The sequence below is a fragment of the Microdochium trichocladiopsis genome (genome assembly GCF_020744255.1).
Source record: "Microdochium trichocladiopsis strain MPI-CAGE-CH-0230 chromosome Unknown B0I36scaffold_5, whole genome shotgun sequence".
Lineage (NCBI taxonomy): Eukaryota > Fungi > Ascomycota > Sordariomycetes > Xylariales > Microdochiaceae > Microdochium > Microdochium trichocladiopsis.
Genome location: NW_025763548.1, coordinates 2,599,766 through 2,622,063, shown reverse-complemented (window position 1 = coordinate 2,622,063; position 22,298 = coordinate 2,599,766). Strand labels below are relative to the sequence as shown.

The 22,298-nt window shown below is 57.0% G+C and overlaps 7 protein-coding genes across 7 annotated transcripts; 3 read left to right on the top strand and 4 right to left on the bottom strand.

Annotated features, from left to right (window-relative positions):
- Window positions 1-2,758: 2,758 nt before the first annotated feature.
- B0I36DRAFT_243495 (general substrate transporter) lies at window positions 2,759-4,462 on the bottom strand (the record flags this gene model as incomplete). Its single annotated transcript, XM_046149990.1, has 3 exons — window positions 2,759-3,029; window positions 3,172-4,299; window positions 4,362-4,462. The coding sequence occupies 3 exons, from the start codon at window positions 4,460-4,462 to the stop codon at window positions 2,759-2,761; spliced, it is 1,500 nt and encodes a 499-aa protein (XP_046013072.1).
- A 1,109-nt stretch (window positions 4,463-5,571) lies between these two features.
- On the bottom strand, window positions 5,572-6,311 carry B0I36DRAFT_384177 (uncharacterized protein; the record flags this gene model as incomplete). Its single annotated transcript, XM_046160986.1, has 2 exons — window positions 5,572-5,776; window positions 5,860-6,311. Coding segments are annotated over 2 exons (500 nt in total), but the record flags the coding sequence as incomplete, so codon positions are not given.
- Window positions 6,312-7,393: 1,082 nt separating this feature from the next.
- B0I36DRAFT_349469 (uncharacterized protein) lies at window positions 7,394-8,554 on the top strand (the record flags this gene model as incomplete). Its single annotated transcript, XM_046156800.1, has 3 exons — window positions 7,394-7,528; window positions 7,691-7,997; window positions 8,343-8,554. The coding sequence occupies 3 exons, from the start codon at window positions 7,394-7,396 to the stop codon at window positions 8,552-8,554; spliced, it is 654 nt and encodes a 217-aa protein (XP_046013070.1).
- An 88-nt stretch (window positions 8,555-8,642) lies between these two features.
- Window positions 8,643-11,156, bottom strand: B0I36DRAFT_268328 (uncharacterized protein). The gene is made up of 2 exons (XM_046151244.1): window positions 10,803-11,156; window positions 8,643-10,691 (listed from the first exon to the last, which is right to left on the bottom strand). The coding sequence occupies exons 1-2, from the start codon at window positions 10,898-10,900 to the stop codon at window positions 8,843-8,845; spliced, it is 1,947 nt and encodes a 648-aa protein (XP_046013069.1). The 5' UTR covers window positions 10,901-11,156; the 3' UTR covers window positions 8,643-8,842.
- Window positions 11,157-11,834: 678 nt separating this feature from the next.
- On the bottom strand, window positions 11,835-13,006 carry B0I36DRAFT_363081 (uncharacterized protein; the record flags this gene model as incomplete). The annotated part of the gene is made up of 4 exons (XM_046158750.1): window positions 11,835-12,373; window positions 12,455-12,678; window positions 12,841-12,856; window positions 12,937-13,006. The coding sequence occupies 4 exons, from the start codon at window positions 13,004-13,006 to the stop codon at window positions 11,835-11,837; spliced, it is 849 nt and encodes a 282-aa protein (XP_046013068.1).
- A 1,902-nt stretch (window positions 13,007-14,908) lies between these two features.
- B0I36DRAFT_323822 (fungal-specific transcription factor domain-containing protein) lies at window positions 14,909-17,722 on the top strand. Its single transcript, XM_046154026.1, has 4 exons — window positions 14,909-15,732; window positions 15,859-16,178; window positions 16,251-16,384; window positions 16,445-17,722. The coding sequence occupies exons 1-4, from the start codon at window positions 15,297-15,299 to the stop codon at window positions 17,430-17,432; spliced, it is 1,878 nt and encodes a 625-aa protein (XP_046013067.1). The 5' UTR covers window positions 14,909-15,296; the 3' UTR covers window positions 17,433-17,722.
- Window positions 17,723-18,292: 570 nt separating this feature from the next.
- On the top strand, window positions 18,293-22,044 carry B0I36DRAFT_323820 (uncharacterized protein). Its single transcript, XM_046154025.1, has 3 exons — window positions 18,293-18,546; window positions 18,678-20,446; window positions 20,528-22,044. The coding sequence occupies exons 2-3, from the start codon at window positions 18,741-18,743 to the stop codon at window positions 21,672-21,674; spliced, it is 2,853 nt and encodes a 950-aa protein (XP_046013066.1). The 5' UTR covers window positions 18,293-18,546; window positions 18,678-18,740; the 3' UTR covers window positions 21,675-22,044.
- The last annotated feature ends 254 nt before the right edge of the window (window positions 22,045-22,298 follow it).

Genomic DNA, 22,298 nt, shown 5'->3' with positions numbered 1-22,298 from the left:
TCACGAGCTGGGTTGCATTTATTTCGCACCCTGTCGCTGGCCCGCAGAAATCCCCCAGTCACGGCCCCCACCGCACCAATCTCGCTCGCTCGCTCCCCTCTCCGTCTTTTGCCGCCATCCCGGCACAGACCAGCAAGCAGCTCTCGACTCGAGCTTCAATCACACCACTCGCTCACTTGCTCACGCTACCACTACTGTACTGCGTTCGTACTTCGCTGGCACCGCGTGGCGGCAGAGCTGCCTCAGCCCTACCATTCCATTCCACGGCCATGGCTGAGTGAGATTCGCACATCCAGACCCTCCAGCAGTGCACCTGCCTGCGTGGCCATGCTGTACCATGCCATGCCGGCCGGTTCCGCCAAAGTCCTACCGATCTGTACACTCAGTCATTCAGTCAGTCTGCCAGTCATTTAGTCATGCCACTTGCCCGTCGTCTCCGGCCGGCCTTGCGCGGCTCCGATTCGCTGTCCGCCTTGGCGCTTAGCTAAGTCGTTATCGCCTTCTTGGCCGCCGCATTGCTCGGATGTTCCGACATCAATTGACCGGCCCTGCATGACTCCTGACAATGTTGCAGTCCCTGCCCAGCCGTCCCATGCCCCCTTGTGGGCTCTCGCACCATGACTAAGGCAGCTCTCAATCTTACAGGCGCGCCTCTCGACCAGGGCCCATGGAACTATTATGTTCCCCGGCTTCCCACTCAATCTGACAGCTTCCCCGTAGGACTCTGGACGAGTCCGGCAGATGTACACCACTGTACAGCCTCGGAAATAACACGTTGCAAACAGGGCGAAGCCACGCTTGCCATTTCCCGACGGGTCCTTACAACCCGCACTGTGGGAACAAGCCAATCGCCTTGCGCGACAAAGGTCCTTTTCCCTTTTCGTCTGGAACCATGCCCACTCCAAATCAGATTTGCCGGAGCCATCGCTCGTTAGCAACCACTCTCTTTAAATCCTCGTGGCTGTCGACTTTGACGTCGGTGTTCGCAATTTGCATATAATTGCTGTGAAGACCAAAGGTCAACCAGTGTCCCTCGGGCCACATAAGGACCGAGTGTCGGGAGATTAGTACGGGCGGAGGGCAGTGAGACGAGCATGGCATTGGCAGGATCTTCAGCCGTCCCAACCTTATCCTGACATCCCCCTCCAGGACCTTGTCACCTTGCAGGGCAGAGCTGAAGTCGCTCGAGCCAACGTTAGGTCACGGCTTCACCTTCCGATATGACCTTCCAGCCAGCAGCGAAATGGTTGTGGGGATCCGCCAAAGTCATGGTGGAACTTGAGCGGCACCTATCAATCGTGTGAAAACGTTGCTGCCGAAAGGTCCAGGCCGCGGTTGCTTCGGGAAGGACTGAGATCGCGAGAATCGTCGTCCAACTTCCAGTAAACGGTCGACGTCTCGTGAGACCTGTCGCGTACCCCATTTGAAGCTCATTACTGGTACGTCCAGGGAATTGGGACAAGCAGTCGCTGAAACACTGTGGCGTCGCGCTTCTCGACACTCCATACGTACCTAGGTACCTATCCTACTTAGTACGTTGCACCAGGCACCGAGCTAGTGCGCTCCGCGCCAAGGTCGAAGCAGCCGTAAATGTGCTTGCTCGTACGAACCGTGTCTCTGGCGGGTGCAGGCTTACCCGAAGAAGAGACGACAAGCGAAGTCCTCGGCGGCCATGCTGCCGTAGTATTCGTCGGCCTGTGTGCACGTGAAAGTCTCGACGTCTTGATTTGTTGCGCACGGCCACAACCTCGGCATGCGTGTCAAACCCTCTGGTTCGCAGCTCTCGGCGGTCAAAGTGTTCTCCGTTTGTCAGCACGATATCAGAGGCGGCGAATTCTCACGGTACGCAAGCGTTGTAGTGGCCCGATGGTCTGATGGTATCCTTTAGGTTTAGTATCGAGCTTAGTGGACAAGAACTGCAACACGGGGCTGTGTTACGAGGAAATCGCCACGTCGAAATCTTCGGAAACTGTTCCGCCTAGCATGAGTGGAAGTAAGCATGTCCACAGTCCCTATCCATCGCGAGCACTGCCCAAAAAAAAGAATTCAATAACACCGCACCCTGAACTGCAAGCTCATATTTCACCAAGTACGCATAAGAGGAGGAATCCGGGCCAGGCTAGAAAGAACAGCAGTGCACCCTGGTGCTGCTTTTTCGCCGACAGAAACCTCCAACCTGAATAGTGAACATTCATTCGTCTAGTCCCGTGAAGGAGAAAAAAAGACCTCCAAGCTCCGAGAACCTGATTTGACAACTCAAACCCCCCCCCCCCCCGGGACTTGAGCGCCTTCCCAAATAAGTTTCTTTCTTCCCTCCCAGAGAGAGATTACACTTTCAGACGTGCTCAACCTGCTCGTGCTCGCCGCTTCGCTTCCCGTCGTGTGGTCCTGCCGTTGCCGTGCCACCACCACCACCACCACCACCACCACCAATCTTGCGCTGCTCCGCGGCGGCGGTCGCTTCCGCCGTGTCTCGCGCCTGCTGGGTGAAGCGGGTCGTCACCTTGGTGCGCGGGATGGAGAAGGCCCGGCGGCCTGGGAGGTGCTGCGTGGAGTCGCCGTAGCCGCTGACGAGGGTAAAGAGGTGGTCATGGTTAGCGAGGGAGCGAATTCTCAGGAGAAGACAGCCGGAACGGGTGGATCTGGTGTTGGGTCCAAAGGGGGGAGGGGGGAGAGAAAACCAAAAGGGGCATGAAAGGTGATTTGACTCTGACGTGGGATATTGTTCTCAGCGAAAAAACAAAAAACAAAAAAAAACTCACAAGATGACATCCATCTGATCAATCGTCAAGCCTTTCGTCTCGGGCAGGAAGCAAAAGCTCCACACGCTGGCCACGAGCATCCAGGTCGCGAAGAAGAACCAGGTGCCGTACCCGAACGAGGTGAAGATGTAGGGCATGGCCTTGGTGATGACGAACTGGATCAGCCACTGCGTGAACGCGGCAAAGGTGCCCGAGAAGTTGCGCAGCGCGCCGGGGAAGATCTCGGCCGAGACGATCCAGGGGATGCCGTTGAGACCGAAGGACCAGCTGTTTGTTTGCATAGTTCCGTGTTAGTCATCTGATTCTTTCAGGGGGTTCTCTGTTGTTCACAGAAAGCGTGTACTACCGCGTTTGCGAACCAGGGCGAAGATAACAGATGAATGATGAACGGGGGAACGGGGAGACATACAAGACCGAGTAAATCATAATCATTGCCGTAGCAGCCTTTCCGCCCGCCGCGGTCGACGCGTCCAGCGTCCCGCCGGCCTTGATGACATCGGCCGGGTGTCCAATCTTGACATATGCGCCGACATACCACAGGCATAAGGAGCACGCGACGGACGAGACAATGGTGGGCCTGCGCCGGCCGAGCATGTCGACAAAGAAGATGTAGTAGATGATGGACGCGACGGCCTTGACGAGGCCGTAGATGCCCGTGTACAGCGCCACGTCGGTGATGCCCAGGGACCCAAAGAGCGTCGGGGAGTAGTAGTTGATGGCCGCGGCGCCCGACAGGTTCTGCAGCGTGAAGGCGCAGAACACGAGGGCCACGCGGTTGCGCATGCCGGGCTTGGAGAACTCGTCCATCGCGCCGCGGAGCAGCGCCCAGTTCGACGTCGGAGGCCCGTAGGCCGACGCGATGGAGGCCTCGGCGGCCAGGCGGTTGTCGATGGCCGCAAGGTCTTCCTGCACGTACGGGTGGTCGACTGGTAGCTGGCGCAGGCTCTCGAGGGCGGCGTGGGCTTGCTGGCGGCGGTCGTTGCGCATGAGCCACAGAGGGCTCTCGTGGAGGAAGAAGACCCCGATAAAGAGGGGGACCGATGGGATGAGCTGTACCGCCATGGGGATGCGCCAGCTGGCCGAGCTGTTGGCCGAAATGTGCTGCGAGATGCCGTAGTTGATCCAGAAGCCGACCAGGGACCCAGACTGGTAGGTGATTTCGAAGAGACCTGTGAGAATGCCGCGGATCGACGAGATGGACAACTCGGCAATGTAGCTGGGCACAGTGGCCGTAATGGCACCACAGCCGATGCCCGTTAGCGCGCGGCCTGCGTAGATCATGGAGAGGCTGCCCGACGTTGCCGTCATGAGGACTGCCCCGATAATGAAGATCACGACACTGGCCTGGAGCGCCCACTTGCGACCGACCTTTGCGGTCACGATGAAGCACAGCAAGGCGCCAACCATGGCGCCGGCCTGGAAAGCAGATGTGATGTTGCTGGAGACATCGTTGGCGTTGGAGGCCGTTATGCCAAAGGCATCCTTGAAGGCCTGCCGTGAGATGGTTGTGCCGATGAAGGCAGAATCATAGCCGAACCTTTGGTTCAGTAGCCATTAATGAGAGTTCCCAAAAGACAGAAGACAAGGATGGCGACTTACAAAAGTGACCCTGTGGCAATAATCATGCACTCCGAGTAGAGCCTCCAGTTGTACACTTCCTGGGGCGTCGGTCGGTCTTCGATCGCCTTGAACCCACCCATCTTGTCGATGGTCTGTCGCGTACTTCGTTCCTTGTCTCAAGGATCAAGACCACAGCCGAGCTTTGACAGTCGTATCAGCAGCTTTTTGTGGTAGGCGTCATGAGATGCCGCAGAGCTGCCTGGGCTGGGGTCACGATACCCCCCAATATATAGCCAAACCGTGCCAACCCTCTAGGGCTCCTACAGACGTGACTCGCTGACAGCGCCGGTCGGAGTTGCCGCCGGGGGAATCGTGCAAGCACTTGGGCGCTATTCCCCCGAGCAACGGCATCGTGTCGGCCGACACCCGAGGCTACGACCAACCAGACGCTCATCACGCCCCCGCCACGGGGCAGACCCGAGTCAGTGGATCCGGCGCCCCAAAGAATCCCGGCAGTCATGTCGTGGGGGAAAGCTGGGGGCGCTCCACCTGTGCTGGGGAGGCTGTTGGCCAAGCTGCGCCACGGCTAAGCTCGCGTGGCAGACGAGGCGTCGCAGTTGGAGACACCGGAACACAAGAACTCGACGGCAGCTATCGGCCATATGATTACTCCCGGCTACGTCTGGCCGCGTATCGCGGTGTTTGCTGTGGCGGTTCCGATGGATCTCTTGGGTTCTGCTCTTGTAAGTCTCTACGCTGGCGTTTCCAGCAGGTCTCTGGCCTGGCACGACAGATTCCTTAGTGAACACCCCACAAAAAGTCTGGATTTGGTCAATAGTTCGTGGGCACGCCTTATCCCTACCCCGGAACACGCCATAAGCCCGCGTGGCCACCTGACAGGAAGGTACAAGATCTTTGAACGGCAGCTTCGCAGGGGTCACCCAAAATCACCCCGTGGGGGATCCGGCCAGGAGCATATTCTTCACCTGATGACCTCGAGTTTATATACGTCCAGGACTCTCCCTACTCATCCCCAATGCTACAGTCACTCTTCAGACCAAGCATGAAATCATGGTAGATATGTCTATATTTGTCCATAGCGTCGCAAAGTTAACTGGTACAGAAGAGTAGATACGAAGAATGAGAGAAAGGGAACACCATGAAGTGCCAAACTTCCAAGGTGATCATGTGTAAAAAGTGAATTCCGTGCCTTCGAAAAGAATGGCTGCACGCCGCCAGTTCGAGGACTCTAAATGAGGTTGCTCTCGGAAATCTCAGCCGAACGAGCTGGCTTGAGGAGAACGATGATGAATTTGATAAGTGGAGCATGAATCTCGTTCATGCGGTTGTGATCGAATGGGAAGTTATGCATCCGAAGACTTCGACAACCGGCGGCCGAGATGCGCTCAGAAAAGCGTTCTGGAGGTGGTTTCGAGAATGAGTTTCCATTCGCCCTCCAGTCTAGGTGAGGTTCCATCTCATCCACGTCGAGGGTCCACCCACGCCACGTGCCTTGCCAACGCGAGCCCCCTAGTACGGCTTTGGGAAGTTGAGGTTGGGAGTTCGCAGAGACCGCTCTTTGGGGGCACCAGGCGGTGGGATGACCGGGAAGTGAATACCATCGGTGGGAAGCACCACGCCGCCAGTGGCAGTAGGCATAGGGTGCGGGACAGTGCCGTTTGGCAACGGGTAAGGCACAAGGGGAGCCGGCAGGGCCGAGCCGTTCTGTATGAGGAGGCCGGCGGCAGCAATGAGAAGAGCGAAGAAGCGAGCCATGGTGTCGTGTTGAGTCGTGACGTTTCGTGGCGTATTGAAGAAGTGCTTGTTGTGGTAGCAAGTAAAAGTTACACTGGCGAGTTGGCAAAGTGCAAGTTGTCAAGCAAGCAGCAGCTAGAAACAAAGGAAGACTTGAAGCGTCAGGAAAAAAGTGTCGCGTATGCGTTCCAAGAAAGGAGGGTGTGTACAGGTGGAAGCAACGTGAATGCAAAGAGAGCGGGATGAAGAGCGAGATATAAGAAAGTATCTTGTGAAGGCGAGGAAGAGCACGCCGGTCTTTTAATAGAAAATCTGCTCGGAGGACAGGGGCAGGCGCCACCGAGGCCTGGATGAGGCAGACGTTGGCGGGAGGCGGATGCTGCTCATAACCAAGATTGGCAAGAGTCGCCTCGGAGGATGGCAGGAGCGAGCTGGAGATCACTTGTTTCTGCTCACTGGTGCCACTGGTTGCCCGTACAATGGGGCTGGAGGCACCAGATGACGAGTGATCGGTGATGTACCCAGGGCATTGCCCAGGCGGGCAGGAGCAGACCATGACGAAGCCCCGGCGTGTCATATAACGACAAGCTCTCCTACCCTAGAACACGTGGGATGATCGGCCAGCCAGGCCCCTACACAGTCCATGGCACCGGACGTGCTTGGCAGGCGGTTGACAAAAAGAACACTGAACGAACACTCTACCACCAAAGACCTGTTATCAGCGTCCGGATTATTCTGTCACCCGCCTCGCTTGGCATGCTGCGAGCCCTTACGATGCACGACGACGCAGGGGTGTTTAAAGGATCGGCGGGTGCCGGCAGACGAGTATAAGCCCGCCCGCCCCCAAACGGCCAGCCAAAATAGCGCCGCGGGAGTGGCGTCAGGGGTCCTGTTCCTTTGCTGAGCCAGGTTCAAGAGGCTCACCACCAGGTGCCCAGCATGTCAAATGTCATCATAGCCGCTTGCTGGCTCAGGGCCGTCTCGTCCGTCCGTCGTGCTCGATGGAGTGGTGCTGCCGCGTAGCTGCAGCCTTATGCTCATGCGTTAATCCATGCCGAGGGACGGCTCTTTCCCAACATCCAAATTGAGATTTGTGTGTTTCAGTGTGTTGCATCCACCAGGATGGAAGGGCACACTTTGGGGAGAAGACATGGTCGGCAACGGACACACACACGAGCGCACATCAGAGACGTGACGGTTCACTCCTCGACCTCGACCCATTGGATCACCCAAATCTGCTCATCTCGGCAGTGGATCACATTACTCGTGCCTCGCCGAGCTTACGCACGCTGTCTCCAGTGAAATAGATTGTGACAATGAGCCGCTGGGCTTGGCCTCCACTCCTCGCCCTGACGATCACCACATGCCTTTTGCTTCTGCACGGCAAGGGAGCCCTCCTAGCGGATGCGGCTGCATGTCTGGATGCCTGCCTGCAGGGCCCCATCTGGAAGGTCGCGGGCGCGACGTCACCGCGACAGGGCAGTACAGGTTGAAGATCGTTCACGGAGCGAGGCTCGATTGGCTTCTATCAGCGCATGGTCCTCCTACAGGTACTCTCAAGGGTGCCCGCTTTACAAGGACCGGTGGGGGGCACAACTGCCGATCACCACAAGTCTTGGGAAGGCTCTGCCGATGCCACAGAGGAGCCCGCCTCCGCCAATAAATATGCTTACTTGCAGTGCCGCGATTGTCTTTGCTCCGATAGCGTAGCGTTTCCAGTCAAGTTGAAACACGCCGTCCCATCTTCTGAGCTTGGCTCAATTGGAGCACACGCTCTCCGCTACCAAAGTGGAACTGATGGACAAGACTCCACAACTGACAGGAACGAGACAGACCGTGTCCGTCATAAGCCAGCCTCCGTTGACTTGTTTCGAAGGAAGTGTCCAAATGAATACACGCTGCCATTATTGGCTGTGAAACGTGATACTCACAATATGCGGAAGGCATGGGTGATCCATTCAGGTTGCATACTTAGGCACACACACACAGGCCAGGTTGATGGCTGTGTTCCCCCTCCACCCAATCTGGCGAAATGACCATGCAGCCTTGGCCAGCATGCAACGAGACAATGCTGATCATAGTCTCCATTGGCCACAGAGAGCACGCAAGTAACGGACCTTCTCCCTTTGTGCAAACTATCACCACCATCCCTGCGTGCCGCATACATAGCAGGGCAAGCAGCTTGAATCGCGTGGTGATGGTTGAATCGCGACATGTAAACTTGCGCGTTGATCGGGGTCATGCATAGTACAACATGACGTTCAGCCAGGCACATTGAGACGGTGCCCAGCAAAGCACTTGATTACACGGGGTGCCGCAACGCATCAGGCGCACGTATCAGGCGCAAATTTGTAGATCCAGTGAGATCATCCATGTTGGTAAAGGGTTCCGATGTAATTGAGTACTCCAGTGCCTGGGCCCGCAATTGGGAGCGGAAATCAAGTCAAGTTTATGGTCACCGGAGATGTGCCAAGTGATGCTCCTTCGCCACCAAGCCGTAACACTACAGGGAGCTGCATGCTCACTGATGCTGGGATCACATTCCTTACACTGTAAATCGACAATGCTAAAGTTGGAACTCATTGACCTTTTAATGTGGCAAAGATAGATATTGACAACTTCCTACGCCAGAAATCACACCGCACCATAGAATGAGCAAGGATTCAGCGACAAAAATAAAAGCTCTGTTTTAGTCGGGTATTTCGATCCCTCTCTCCACCAACACTGATGCCTACCTACACATGCTTCCACCCAAAACCTCACTTCTACGCATGCCCCTGGCCGTCTGGGCTTGGCAACTTTTGCGCATATGCCTCGAGCTTTTGCTCATCGGTCATCTGCCGTTCCGTGTTACCCATGCTAGTAACATTCTCCGCCGCCTGACCGGCATCATCGCCATCAGAGTCAGCGACATCACTCCTCACACCTTTTGTGTCGTCCCCGATATCGTCCTGAGCCCGGGTCATCTCGCCAATGGCAGACTCCTTGATGCTGCTGGCCTGGCTGACTGAGGCGCTGTCCGGGCTCTGGACGCGCAGACCGAGCTGGCGCTCCTGGTTCGTGTCCTCGTCGTTGGCGCCCTTCCAGTCCGCAGGCTGCATCTGCGGCACGGGCTCGCCGATCTTTGGGTTCTCGACCACGACCTCCCCGGCGGTCTCGGCCGCCACAGATCCGTCGTCGTCGCCAGTCGAGAGAGACGGTCCCGTGCCGCTTGTCTTGGGCACCACGCTGCGCCAAACCACGGCGATCTTGTCCGCCGCCCGCGCACCTTTCTGCCAGCTGCCCTTGATCCCGTCCATCTTGTCCCACTCGATCTCAAACACGCCTTCCGTGTCGGGAACGCCCTCCTGCTCGGGGCCGTTGCCCTCGAAAAAGGCGTTGAACCACACGTGCGCGACAGCAGTCACCATCGTGAAGCCGACGGAAGCCGGGGCACGGCTGCGCCGCTCGAGAGTGATGTTGACGTCGCTGGTTGGGACACGCACGGGGCGGTCAGATTTGAAGATGACTGCCTTCCCGCCCGGCTCGGCCTCGTCGCTCGCGCTGATCTCGGGTGTGGACGTCGAGGGCGTGTCTGCGGAGCCTGTCGTCGGGGTTGCTTGATCGCCTGGCTTGACACCTTCCTTGTCACTCGAGGAGCCCAGAGGCTCCGAGAGGCGACGGATCAGCTTCGCCGTTTTCCTGTTGATACTGCCCTTCTTCGAAACCCCAGAGGTTGGTGTCCCCGAATCAGCCCTGGGTGCTATCGTCTCGCCTGGTTCCGTGTTGTCGGCCTTGGCCTCTTCAACCACTTCCTCACGCTCGGCAGCGGACGGGCCCGAGTACCCAGCGTACTCGTACATCATCTCCATGACGCCGCCTCCGCCAGGCGGGTCGCCTTCGACGATTTGCCGCTCGCTCTTCTTGTAAGTGTGGAAGGGCCTGATCTTGCGCCCGTCCTCGACGAAGCCCTCGACAGCGACCTTGACGCCGTTCCTCAGGCCCCAGACGTGGATCTCGACAATCTCGAGCTCCCGGTCGACGTACTTCTTCTGCCCGGCGTGCGACCACCGGTCGACGTACCCGACCCAGCGCAGCTGGCTGGGGATGCTGACGCCCGCGCCAAACTTGGGCCTCATGCGGCGCTCCGTGAACCGCGCGAGGGCCTGCTCGGGCGACCAGCCGCACTCGGCGATGAGGTAGCTGCACGCCATGGTGCCGCTGCGGCCCTTGCCGGCCTTGCAGTGCACGACGACGACGCGGTCGCTGTGCTTCTTCTTGAGCGTGTTGATGACCTGCCCCACGAGCCGGCTCTTCTCCTGCTCCTGCTTATGCTCGTCGCCGTTGTGGACCGCGTCGTCATGGGGCCGCCGCTCGTCGTGCAGGTCGTTGCCATGAAGCCAGTTGCGCATGCTGGCCACGATGAGCGGCACGAGGCGGAACGGCGGCGGGTGGTGGTCGGGCCACGGGTAGTGGCGGATACGGTTGTACACGAGCTCGTCTGGGTAGCCGGTGCCTTCGCCCCGGAACTCCCATATCGCCCAGTTCTCGCCGTGCTTTGAATCGAGAAAGGCGACGAGCCGGTCGAGCGGGTTACGGTAGGCGCGCTGGGGGTAAGTTTGCGAGGGCCCCGACCTGGTGTCATTCAACAGAGGTTGTCAGCTTTGCGTAATGTGATATGACCTCGTGAGCATGACAAAAGCAGAGGGCAGCACGGGAGTAGTAGGCATGGAGGAAGAGTCTCACGTGGCGATTATGTTATCGGTAACATAACAAAGATCCAGTCCAGCTTCTGGATGCCTAGCCCGCGGGCCTGCGACAATCTGACGAAGTAGAGACGCCATGGCGCGGTTAAGGCTGCCTGAGCCAACAGTACCAAAGAACTTCTTAGCACTGCCGAACTCGGGGGTGAAGGGAAGCGGCGGCGCTTGCAATTGGTAGGACTCCGATGATATGTGTCAAGTAACGCATTTGCTGTATGTTGTAGAACCGAGTGCGCACGCAAGCATCCTGCCTGCAAGTTAGGGGAGCGTGCTGGACGTTGTGGATATCACGGACGAGCAAGCAAGTTTGGCTTTCCAGATGATCAGCAGGGCGTCGTTGAGCGTGGGTACGTCATCAAGCATGACACCCGTGGACGTGGGGCGGACCCCAGCCTAACCTGCCTACCTGTCCGCGATACACATTAGCTATCATTCGCTGAAGCGACCACGCCTTTAAGCGACTAAGTGCAGTTATCACCAATCACCATTATTGTCAGCTTCACAGAAAACTCTGCGCGGTCTTATTCAAGCTAGAAAGCCCCTTGGTCAAGCGACTGGCCTCTGAAATTAAGAGCAAAATGAACAGACCGTTCGCGCAGATGATTCAAATCAAGGTTGGCCAAACCAGTATATGAACTGCTGAATTTCATAGGATATAATCGAATCGTCTCTCTGAACTATCGTGTGTCCTCATACTGCGTTCCCATCCACGCGGGGGGGAATTGACCCCCGAAAAGCATCCCAGTGGAAGCGCCCCCAGTACTCGATCCACGTCTCCAGACCCAGTCTGAATTTGATCATGATAGAGCTCCAAGCACTTGTTTCAACCCATCCCAATAATCACTCCCCTCTTTCAACTCTCAGCTCGTGACTCTCCGCGTCGTGTACTGGTCTAGCCATCTCAACTTTTTGGTCAACCGACTTTGTCACGCAGCTGTATCACCATATACTCCGTGACAGTCGCCGGTCGCGACTTATTGACGTCTTGTCATAGGTGTGATTGTCGATCGACTGTTCAAGAAGTCTTCTTGGGGGGAGCGGCAGCGGCGCCACCAGCGTACTTGGACAAATCGGTTGCCGCGTGGAACTGGCGGGCTCCGGTCTTGACACCATCCCAAACCTGACGAGCCGCAGGAGGGGTTGACTGGTTCGCAGCGAGCGAGTCGACGCGGGTCTCGAGCAAGCTGAACGAGTTCTGAGTGTGCGTGCTCTGAGCGACACGAGCGCGGAGGAACGCAGTGTAGAGGCCGAGCAGAATCCACGAGCGGCGCTGGAAGAAAATGGCAGCCAGCAGGAGGCGGATCCAGAGCAGGATCTCCAGACCGGAAACAATAGTCATTGACGAATCGTAGTAGGTCTTCACAAAGTTGCCAATAACATTCGCCGCGGCGTTCTCCGTCTTTGCGCCATTGGCACCAGCAGGAGTCTTAGCGGGCTGGAGCGTAGGCAGGACGTTGGCGCGTGTGTAGGTCGCAACGTGGAACACCGAGTAGATGCCGTAAGGCAGCATGGCGAGCGGATATTGGGGAGTAAACAGCCAAACAAGGGCCATGGCTATGCGCTCAAAGTCAGCCTTGCCTTTGACGGTTTCCTACAAGCTGTCGCACCGTGTGCGCAGAAGCTGGGGAGTCATACCAAGATACTGGACATTCTCGTCCGAAGCCAAGCCCATGATACTTCCGGGGTACTTGGCGCCGACCTTCTGGCGGGCGCGGAAGGTCTTGTACACGACTATGCCGTATGTGAGAGCGGCAGAAATGAAGGCCAGGCGGTATGAGAAGCGGGCCATGCGGCTGTAGTAGTTGAAGGTGATATACGAAAGCGAGTATCGAGCAATGCAGAGCAGCAGCACAAGATGTCTACACGGGAATCCACAAGGTTAGTCCACTTCTTCAGTATTGCATGTCAGAGCTGGTCTTGAAGAGGCTCTGCCCCGCAAGCGGTCATGACTGGCCGTCTTGTGCCCAGGTCTTCGATTGTCGCAAAAAGTCACACGTTGCGCTGGAAAGTAGAAGACGTACCCTGAGAACCAGGCAACTGTTGCGGCACGACAAGTTAGCTTTGAGCTGGAGGCTGGAGGCACAAGATGAGGCAAAAGGGCGGGCAAGCCGACATACACTGGAGGGTCTTGACGAGCTGGAGGACGCGCTCCTGCAGAGGCAGATTCGGTGACGGGGGAGGCGCCATGGTGTTGTCGTCGCGTATAATCTTGTCGGGTGAGGTCGGGTTGGGGAGACACCGAGAGGTAGAGATGCTTGGATATGTTGCAGATGGGAGTTTTTGCCGTGGCAGAGTCTTCGACACGAAGTGGTGAGGAGGGTTGGCGAAGAAGATGTGAACGGAGCTGAGACGGACGGGGAACGACGCAATGGGAGGTGGACTGGTTGCTTTTGTCTGGGCTGGCAGGAGGGGTGCGGGACGGGCGGAGCAGAGCAGGTTGCGGTCGGCTTGAGCAGGTGGCTTGCGGCCCTGCTCGCGTGCGTCGCACACTTGACCACGCAGAGCAAGCAGGCAGGCAGGCTGCCTCCTCCAGGGAGCTCCAGGGCACAGAGGCCTCTGTGCCGAACTCAATGACGTGGCTGGAGCTTGCTGGTGACGGGCAGCTCCTGCGAGCTCCGGCAATCCCTGGCAGCCCGCAGAGCTAACACGCCGCAGCCCACTTCGCGGGTGGTCCAGCGGGCCACCTTGTGAAGCGCCAAGATCTGATGAGCCCTCGGCCTGGCTCTGCCAGCTCGCATCAAGACTGCAATCAGAAGACTGAGTTGCTTTGTCTCTGGCAGCTGACCATTGTGGCATACAGATAGATAGATGCCCGATTCATCGCACGAGCACTTGCAAGGCAGGCAGGCAGGCACCACGCGAGCTTTTGCTGGGCTGGCGGCTCCAGGGTCGTCCCCGCCAGCACGCCCTGCCAGGCTGCCCCTCACATCACATGGGCGCGACACGAACACACATGACATTCTCATGTGAAGAGGAAGAAACAGCCCAGGTGCTCCAAAGGACCCTTTGATGGAGATAGGGACGCCTCTGGCTTTTGCTCTCCTGCAGCCCGCAACGGACCACAGTGACCAACAATCGTTCGACGCGCATCAGCAGTGCCAAATTTTCTTGTTTTCCCATGAGGCGGCGAGCACATGTTCTAGCCCAGGAACCCCACCTTGCTGACAGGAGCTCTCGCTGGCCCTTGTCTCAAGCCGGCCAGATGTCTCAGACGCCAACAGCACTAGCTCACAAGCTCCACAGCCTGGGCTGCTCACTCTCTTGCGTCATGGTTCGCAAATCTACCATATGCGGTAGCCATGATGACATCGGCGGGCAGGCAGAGCTAGCCACGCGCTATGGACATCGCAGGGCTTTTGGTAATCTGCCGATATTGGACTCGTGGTGGTTATGTGCATGGCTGGCGGGCTAGATCGCAGTGGTGCATGCCGTTGTTCAACAACAAGCCTTGAGGTTTGGCCAGATGGCTGCCGAGTGCTTTCTTTCGCGGCACACTTTCAACCCCGTCATTTCAGGCGGTTAAGGGAATTGACCCATTTCGCGACGAAATCATTCTACAAGATCTGCTCCGTCCTGTTGCACAAGTAAGTTTCCGAGCAGACCCCGATAGTCAAGGAAGTTTCTTCTACGTCGTGCATGTTCACGTATCATATCATGCCGCCGCATTATACTCCGTCGCCTGCTTTCCAGACCTGGCTTCGCCGACCGAACAATTCGCAACGACCCGAATCGGTGTCTTCAGTGCGCGCCATCCGCAGTGCGACGAGGGCGGCTGTGCCAGATCTCAGGACGTGTGCTCGTGTGTTGGCACTCTGCTTGCGTGAACTGCAGTCGTTCGTGATTCTCCCGGACACCCTGAAGCCTTCTTGCTGGGGCGTCAACTCCGGTCTTGCGCACCCAGCATGACGCACAAGATGGCAAGCATATGGCCATGATCAAGTCAGCGTGACAAAATGTCCGTCTTGTTTGCCTCAGGTGCATGGATGCGCGTCTGTCCACGAAATGCAGGCTGCAAATCCCGTCGGTGGCATTGCGTGCGAACTGCAGCTTTGGTTCAGCTCTGATCTTCCCCTCGTCCCACATCAAAACACTTCGCATCGCTTTTTAAGTATATGAGGCTCCCGCTGTGCCTTGGCCGGAACATATCGTCGGATGAGGAGGGCTTGTCGCAGTTACAAACGCAGCAAAGCCTTCGGGTTACCACCTCGCTCCTGGCTACTTGGCACCACAAGCAACGCGGGCCTACAGAGGGGACGAGACCCTCACTGCCCGTCCTGTCCTCCCCCAGGCTCCCGGGGCCTGGCTGATGCACCACCACCAGGGAGCCCACGCTCAGAGGGTCTCCCGCCTGTGCTTCCATGGGTCCCTTTCAGATTATGTCGCCCAGTGGTGCCTTGCGTGCTAGGACTATGTTTCCCAGTCCTCAAGGCCGCCTTTCCCACAGAGACATGCAATCCCCGTTCAAGCGCGACTCGAGATGGTCACAGCCCCGTCCTTGAAGTGCCGCATCCATCGTTTTGGGGGCCCGGACTCTGATCCGCTTGCACTGTCAGGCACCGGCGCGCCGCAATGTGCCGATTGTTCAGCTGCTGAGCGGGCGGGACGAACCCGAGATGGTGGGCCGGTCCGAGCGACAGGCATCGGTATGGATTCACCAGGATCTCGGAGCTGGCACGGCGCGCTGCCCCGACACGGCCACCAGGCAAGCGGCGCCCGCCCGTGGCGGCGAGATACGCTTCCCGTCAACCGTCGTGGGAAGTCCCGAGCTGATGGCTCCGCCCTGGGAGGCATCTCGTACAGGCACCTCAGCTCGGTTCATGTACCCGCAAACGCACGACAACTCCATCCTCCGCGAGAACCCTCTCATCCCTTGTATGATGAGGCACAGCTCATCTTTGATGGCATCCACTACTGTAAAAACCTTCCCCGTGACTCTTTCCTGGCTTCTTGTGGGATCGTTTCTCATACCTCGAAATGACTGCTGGGGCAATACGGGCAATGACTACCTGCTTGCAGGAGGCTTACACGATGCGTCACAGATAATGAGATGGTCAGCAGCACCCTCTTGTCCATCGGGGCACATTTCAATCCATATCGGGTCGATCTGGCTCGCATAGACAGTATACCTCGCATCTACATCAACATGCTAGTCACAGCGGCCACCTTACACCGCGCCATGCAGGATGAGGCCAACGACCAACACGAGACACAGAGGTCAGCTATAACACGCAGCAGGGAGCAAGACATCTTCCTCTTCCGCATCAGGGCACTCCGGGAGGTGAATCAAAGGCTCAGCATGCGGGAAACCCAGACGACTGACTCGACACTCATGTGTGTCTTGTGCCTCTTGTTATGCGCCGTGAGTGCACCACATTGATTAATGCAAGCTTTTGGATCCTTTGAACTCACACGTGACCTATTTTCTTTGCAGATACAACAATCTGCTCTCGGCGACTGGAGGGCACACCTCGAGGGTGCTCGGACCATCATCAAAATGCGTGGAGGTCTCAAGCAGATCGCCGCCGAGAACCACTACTTCAGGCCTCTCCTTGTAATCTACGTGGTGTAAGTCGGTTGCTCCGCGCAGACCAAGACAATGGACTGGTTTAACCAAGACCAAAACAGCATTGACGTTTCTTCGGCAACGACGACATCGACCAGGCATCCGAAAATGTCTGAAGCGGCATCCATGGCCCTGCACTATTGGGAAGCAGCACCAAACATGTTTCAGGCGAACCTGGCGATCAGCGCTCCCTGCCCCGAAGAGCTGTTCCAGTCCATCATACTCATCAATTACCTGCGCACCACGGTCTGTCGTCCATCGATGAGGTCAAGACGCCAAGGAGGCACTCGCATGGTGTTGGAAAAGGTGCGGTCGTTCAACATCCCGAAGTGGGCGGCGAGAATGAAGAAGTTCAAAGGGTGGAGGCGAAGTGGAGATTCGGTCGACTTTGAAGATGAGAGCACTCCGCCGAGGACGCTGTCTTCTTCGTCGGACTCGTCCTCGGCTCAGAATAGCCCTGGAGAAGACCACGCCATGTCAACCTCCCAGACAGGCTCGCCGGATACGACCTCGACGTCGCCACGGCAGCCAGCACCGGATATCTGGCTGGATGTCGCAGTCATGTGGCACTCTGCCGTACTGCTCTACGCAACGAGGACATTACTGCTGGATGTCGACGAGCCCAAGGACTTTCTCATTGACAATGGCGCTTACACGAGCCCCTGGACGTCTACGACGGCAGCTCAACTGTTGCAGGAGATACTTGATCTGCGGCGGGCCACGCACGAGGTGCTTCTCGAGACGCTGACTCCAGCATTCAGCGACCCAGAGACTGCCCGTGAGGTCGGCAAGCTGGTTTTCTTTCCAGCATTCACGTGCGGCATGGAGATCAGCGGGCATGTCGCTGAATCCGAGGCCGAGGCTACGCTGGCACGGCAGGAGCTGGTGTCGAATGGACTGGAGCTTATCGGGCAGGCGTGCGGGACGATGGCGCCGATATCTGCTGCGGAGGAGGTCCGGATCAAGTGGGCACTTGAGGCTCAGGAGCAGCGAACAATACGGTGGGACGACTATTTCACAGCACGGCCAGACTTCACTTTTGGATTTTAGGCTTCTAGGCCACTCGGGGGGTTATGTATGCCGGCGATACCTCGATTGGAGGCAGGGGACGTGCAAACAAGGGAGATGGAATGGCACAGGGACGGGCACGGGCACGGGCACGTCCACGAGCTCAAGGTCACGAGGGCAAGTCACAACTCTCAGGCGCAGCTTGGGATGTCCTGGACGGAAGCAGCTCGAAAACGATGCTCATTCTGATAGTATGCTGCCTTTGGCTGCCAATGTAGACACAAGCTCGTACGTCCATGACACGATGCTCTTGGCCGAGAGGAGACAGGCGCATGCATGTGGGGGGCTCTCGGTGGGCTTACCCCGAGGTGGCCGGGGTGTGCCCCAAGACGGCCCCGCAGTGGCCTGTGCTGCGCCAGGGCTGCAAGTGCTACCCCGCAAACACCCGAGCAGCCTCTACCCGCAGCCAGTCACAGGCCAGCGGGCGCTCTCCCCCAGCCTGCGGTCCAGGACTGAGCGCCTCGAGATGACATCGTTTTTGTCGACGTATTCCAGAGGACAAGTACAGCGGAATATTGTGGAGACATGCGCTGCCTCTGCTTTGCAGCCCCATCTGCAATGACCGGCGACACTGGGTGGTGCGACGCATCATGACCTGGCTTGACTCTCACCAGCGTCTGCTAAGTTCATCAGTGTTCCAAGCTCATCGGATGACGCGAAGCGCCAGCCTGGACCGGACCTAGACTTGACTTCGACCAGGCCCGCGTCGATCTCCTCGGTCGATTTGTGGGTGTTGCCGCGTGCCTCGTGCCCGCCCGTCCCCAAAACGGGCCAAGCTAGGTGCCTCAGGCCAAGCTCGTAGTGCCTCCCGGCTATTCTGCCTGCCTCGCCCTTGCCTCTTAATCATCGCGTCGCTCTTCCAACTCTTTCTCTCCTTGCTCACGTCGATTTGTCCTGGCTGCTCTCCCATCTGCTTGATACGCTTCTTGGTCACGTTCCCCAGGCCGCTTATCCTCAAGCTGGGTAGCCGTTCAGTGAGAGACCTTTCCAACGCAGGGCAAGACATTCAGTCCAACCAGCTGGCCCACCCTCAACATCTCCAAAGCCCCCACGCGCCCTGCTGTCAGCGTACTTCGGGTAGCTTCGCCACTCTCTTGTATGTGCTCCTGCGGACACGATGAATTCTGCGTGCGGCATATCTCTCCTCGATGCCATCATGAGCTGTGTCTGCAGCTAAACTGCGACTCCTCCTCCTCCTCCTCCTCGGTCACTGACAATATAACGCAGGGTGCTGTACCCCGCATTTTAGCATGTTCCAGTAGCTTCATCACCAACTTCCACGACGGAGCCATGTTGAGCAGCACAATCCTCCGCCAGTCCTCTTTGCGGCCTCGGCCCAATGCTCAGGATGCTTTGCTCAGCACCAGAGCTGTTCCTTTGGCTGCGGCGCGCCTCCAACATCAAGCTCGCGGCTTCCGCTTTGGGATATGGACTGCCCATGTCAATCCAGCACTTCGCCGTGAGCTTCGTCGCCAGGAGAAGCTCATGAGGCAGAAGTACACCGATGCGATGGCTCGTCATATGTCTTTCGACCAGACGCGATATCATCTCGACACGAGATCGGCTTTTAAGCGAATCATTAACGGCTGCTTTGGGCCAAACAAGGCAAGGTGGAGCTGGCATTTTGCCAGTCAAGACGAGCCCACTGCCCGTCGAGCATATGCTTCAGCACAGTCGTGGCATGGCAACCAGTACTCGGCCTCGCAATCACGCCGAAATGTTGAGCGAGAGGCAAACAAGGCTACCGGCAGTGCTCAAACACGGACGTATACCGATACTACGAGGACCGAGCCGAGCAATATCGAGCAGGACTACATTATTGACCCCATCACCAATCGTCGGGTCCCAAAGTCCAGCTACGGGACATTCGAGACCCCCATCCAGCCAACCGTCAGCTCGGCCGCGACAAACTTTGGGACTGAACCATCACTCTTCCCAACCTCAGACGAAGCCAAACCCCACCATTCGAACGGACCACCTCCAACAGAAGAACTGAACAAGTACAACAATGTGACCATTGATTCTGCAGAGCCTGCAGACTTTGCTGATTCTGGGCCCACACTCTTCACGTTTGACAGCACGGAGAACAGATACTCGTTCACACCATCTGCAAGCGAGGAATACTCGCTGAATCATCTCTCTGCGGAGGAAGAGGACTTTCCGCTCCAAGAAGGCGAGCTCGACAAATACAAAGCCGTCGTCGACGAAATACATGACGGCGAAGAATCGCAGCAACCTTACGATGACCTGAAGAAGTACAAGCCAGTGTTCAGCAATGAGAGCACAGAAACAAAGGAGGTGCCGGCTTACGAAGATCTGGGTGACTACAAGCCGTTTCTACACGATGAAGGTCGGGAAGTCAAGACCACGCAAGCTTATGAAGACCTTGGACAATACCAGCCATATCTTCATAACGAAGGGGCCCAGTCGAAAGACAGCCCATCATACGGTGATCTGGACGGATACAAGCCATATTTGCACAATGAGGCGCTGTCAGCTGAACCAACTCAGCCTGCCTATGAAGATCTCGGAGATTATGGCCCGTACCAACACAACGAGGGCGTCGTCGACAGCTCTGAAACAGCACAGCATGATGATCTTGACCAATATCAGCCCTACATGTACAAGGAAACTGAACGAGAAGCTGAAGCCATGGAGGACCCGCCTGCCGACGATCTTGCACAGTATCAGCCCAAGGTTTTTGATGATTTCCCAGACATGTCTGTTTCACTCGATGAGCCGTTCCAGCAATACGGAGATTTGGACAAGTACAAGGCTTTCCGCGACCAGGCCCTCGAGGGCGAGCCAGCCATTGAGAAGGATGTCGTTGCTGACTGCCTCGATGAATACGACTCGAAGCAAGAGGATCAAGTCGTAGCAGCCGGGGATGGGATTGATCTTGTCCACAAAATGGGGGATCTCAATGTTGGACAAACCGAACCTGTATGTGTTTTTGACTCCACCATCCACGGAGTCTCTGCCGAGTCCCCCAAACGGTCAGCGGTATCCCCGCAGGATGTGAAGCATCCTAATCATCTCCACCGTAAGCCACCCAGCACCGCTGATCTTGATACCAGGGTTCCCGATCACACCTCGACCAGCCAAGAAGATGATGTCTTCAACAGCCCATACCACATGTCTAGTATGACCGGAAACTATGTCCGAGACTTTCCCGAGCAGTTTGCGCAGTCATGGACCGCCCCGATGGCCCCAGAAATCGACAGTGCAGCAGCCCAAGCCGAAGAACGGGCATTTGCCGAAAGGTTAAATGCAGCCTCGACCATGCCGATCTATGCATCAGGTCGAGAAATGCCACCGAGCAAGCCAAGACTTGAGTCTGCACTGAATCGTCGCAGCACGCGAAGAACAAACAAGGTGCAGCCGCGAAGACGGCCTAGGCTAGGTGCCGATCTCGACTCGTACTCGGCTGAGCCACAAGGACTGGAGACTTCGTACGCGGAGGAATGCCGAGATCAGCCTAAGGGGCCTTCTTTTGTGCGCACATATGGCACACAGCGGCACCAAGATGACCAAGCGCCCGCACAAGTCGCCGAGCCGCCAGTTCACAGAGCTCCCGATGATGGAAAGCCATATCACCGCGATCCCGAAGTTGATGGGCAGGGCTATGTTGATCCAGGCACAACCTCTGCCGCGCCGAAACCTGTGGAACCGACTATCTACAAGGTGCTTGCCTACGATGCGGGTACGCAGAACATCAGCATCGCCGAGACGACGTCCGACGTCCCTGATCAGTCGTCGTCTTCAGCCCCTGCGGACATTCTGCTCCGCCTCACGAACCCGAGCAGATTCTTTCCCTACTTTGCACCTCTGCAGGCCGAAGGGTTTGAGATAGTGTCAGGCGATGGTGACGTTTTGGTTTTTCGCAAGGTCCGTGCGACGATGCGGCGCGTGAACCCAATTGACCTCATGGGCACGCCAATGGCTCTTCCCAATGCGGCAGCCTTCGCGTCCCCAACTGGCTTCGTCAACTATGATATACCCAGGGCAGACGAGGCCGAAACAGCGGAACAAGACGATGCCAGCGGTGCCGGCCTGGCCGGATCAACAGCTGCAGGAAAGCAGTCACCACCAGCACCAAGGAAGAAGATGGGGTTTGGCAAGAAGGTACTCTTCGCGGGGACATCTGCTCTGGGCCTTACGTATGCTACGGGCGTGGTGGCAGAATACTTTGCGAGGCCGAATCCGCGGTCGGGGCGGTTCTGATCGCGTATGGAAAGGACGGACTTTTGACAAGGACATGGTTATCCGGGACACATGCATGTGGGAGGGCTTTGTGACATTCATTCGGCTTGGCGTTTGCTGGGGGAAAGAGCGTCGTCTCTGGCGCAATGATTTTATTATGAATGGGACTTCTATGCGTTGTACCTCTTTTCCTCTTGTTATCAAGTTTACATCTGGACGGTGACGAGTGTGAAGTATGCGCATTCGACTCCTACATAACTCCTCTTCATCATCGCTGTTCCTGTACAGTATTACCACAGCTCCGAAGCAAGTGCATCTTCATGACAATACAGGAAAATTCAACTCTGACGGCTGACCCGTCATTCTCGCGCTTATACTGGTGGCCCAGGTCCGGTCCCGGTGTTGATCACGAGACTTTTTAAACCTGGTGCCAGTCTCTGTCGCATCGCGGTTACAAACACCAGGCGACGTGAGAATTGTTCATCATTTTTCTCCAACGTCTGATCATCACTGGATCATGGTGAAGGAGCGAGAAGTTACTGTTTTCCCATGGTGCGATACATACTTTTGACTCTTCATGGTCAATGTGTTGCTTTCCGGTCCGACTCGAAGAACCTTCCCTTTTTTCGCTTCTTTGCTAAGAGG

Bases quoted from the DNA above. Each gene is read 5' to 3' on its own strand.
- B0I36DRAFT_268328 (XM_046151244.1), bottom strand. From the start codon at position 10,900: ATGGCGTCTCTACTTCGTCAGATTGTCGCAGGCCCGCGGGCTAGGCAT. The intron at 10,692-10,802 runs GTGAGACTCTTC...GAATGACACCAG, and splicing joins ACCGATAACATAATCGCCAC to GTCGGGGCCCTCGCAAACTT.
- B0I36DRAFT_323820 (XM_046154025.1), top strand. From the start codon at position 18,741: ATGTTGAGCAGCACAATCCTCCGCCAGTCCTCTTTGCGGCCTCGGCCC. The intron at 20,447-20,527 runs GTCAGCGGTATC...TCTTGATACCAG, and splicing joins TCTGCCGAGTCCCCCAAACG to GGTTCCCGATCACACCTCGA.
- B0I36DRAFT_323822 (XM_046154026.1), top strand. From the start codon at position 15,297: ATGGTCACAGCCCCGTCCTTGAAGTGCCGCATCCATCGTTTTGGGGGC. The intron at 15,733-15,858 runs GTAAAAACCTTC...GATGCGTCACAG, and splicing joins CTTTGATGGCATCCACTACT to ATAATGAGATGGTCAGCAGC. The intron at 16,385-16,444 runs GTAAGTCGGTTG...AGACCAAAACAG, and splicing joins CTCCTTGTAATCTACGTGGT to CATTGACGTTTCTTCGGCAA.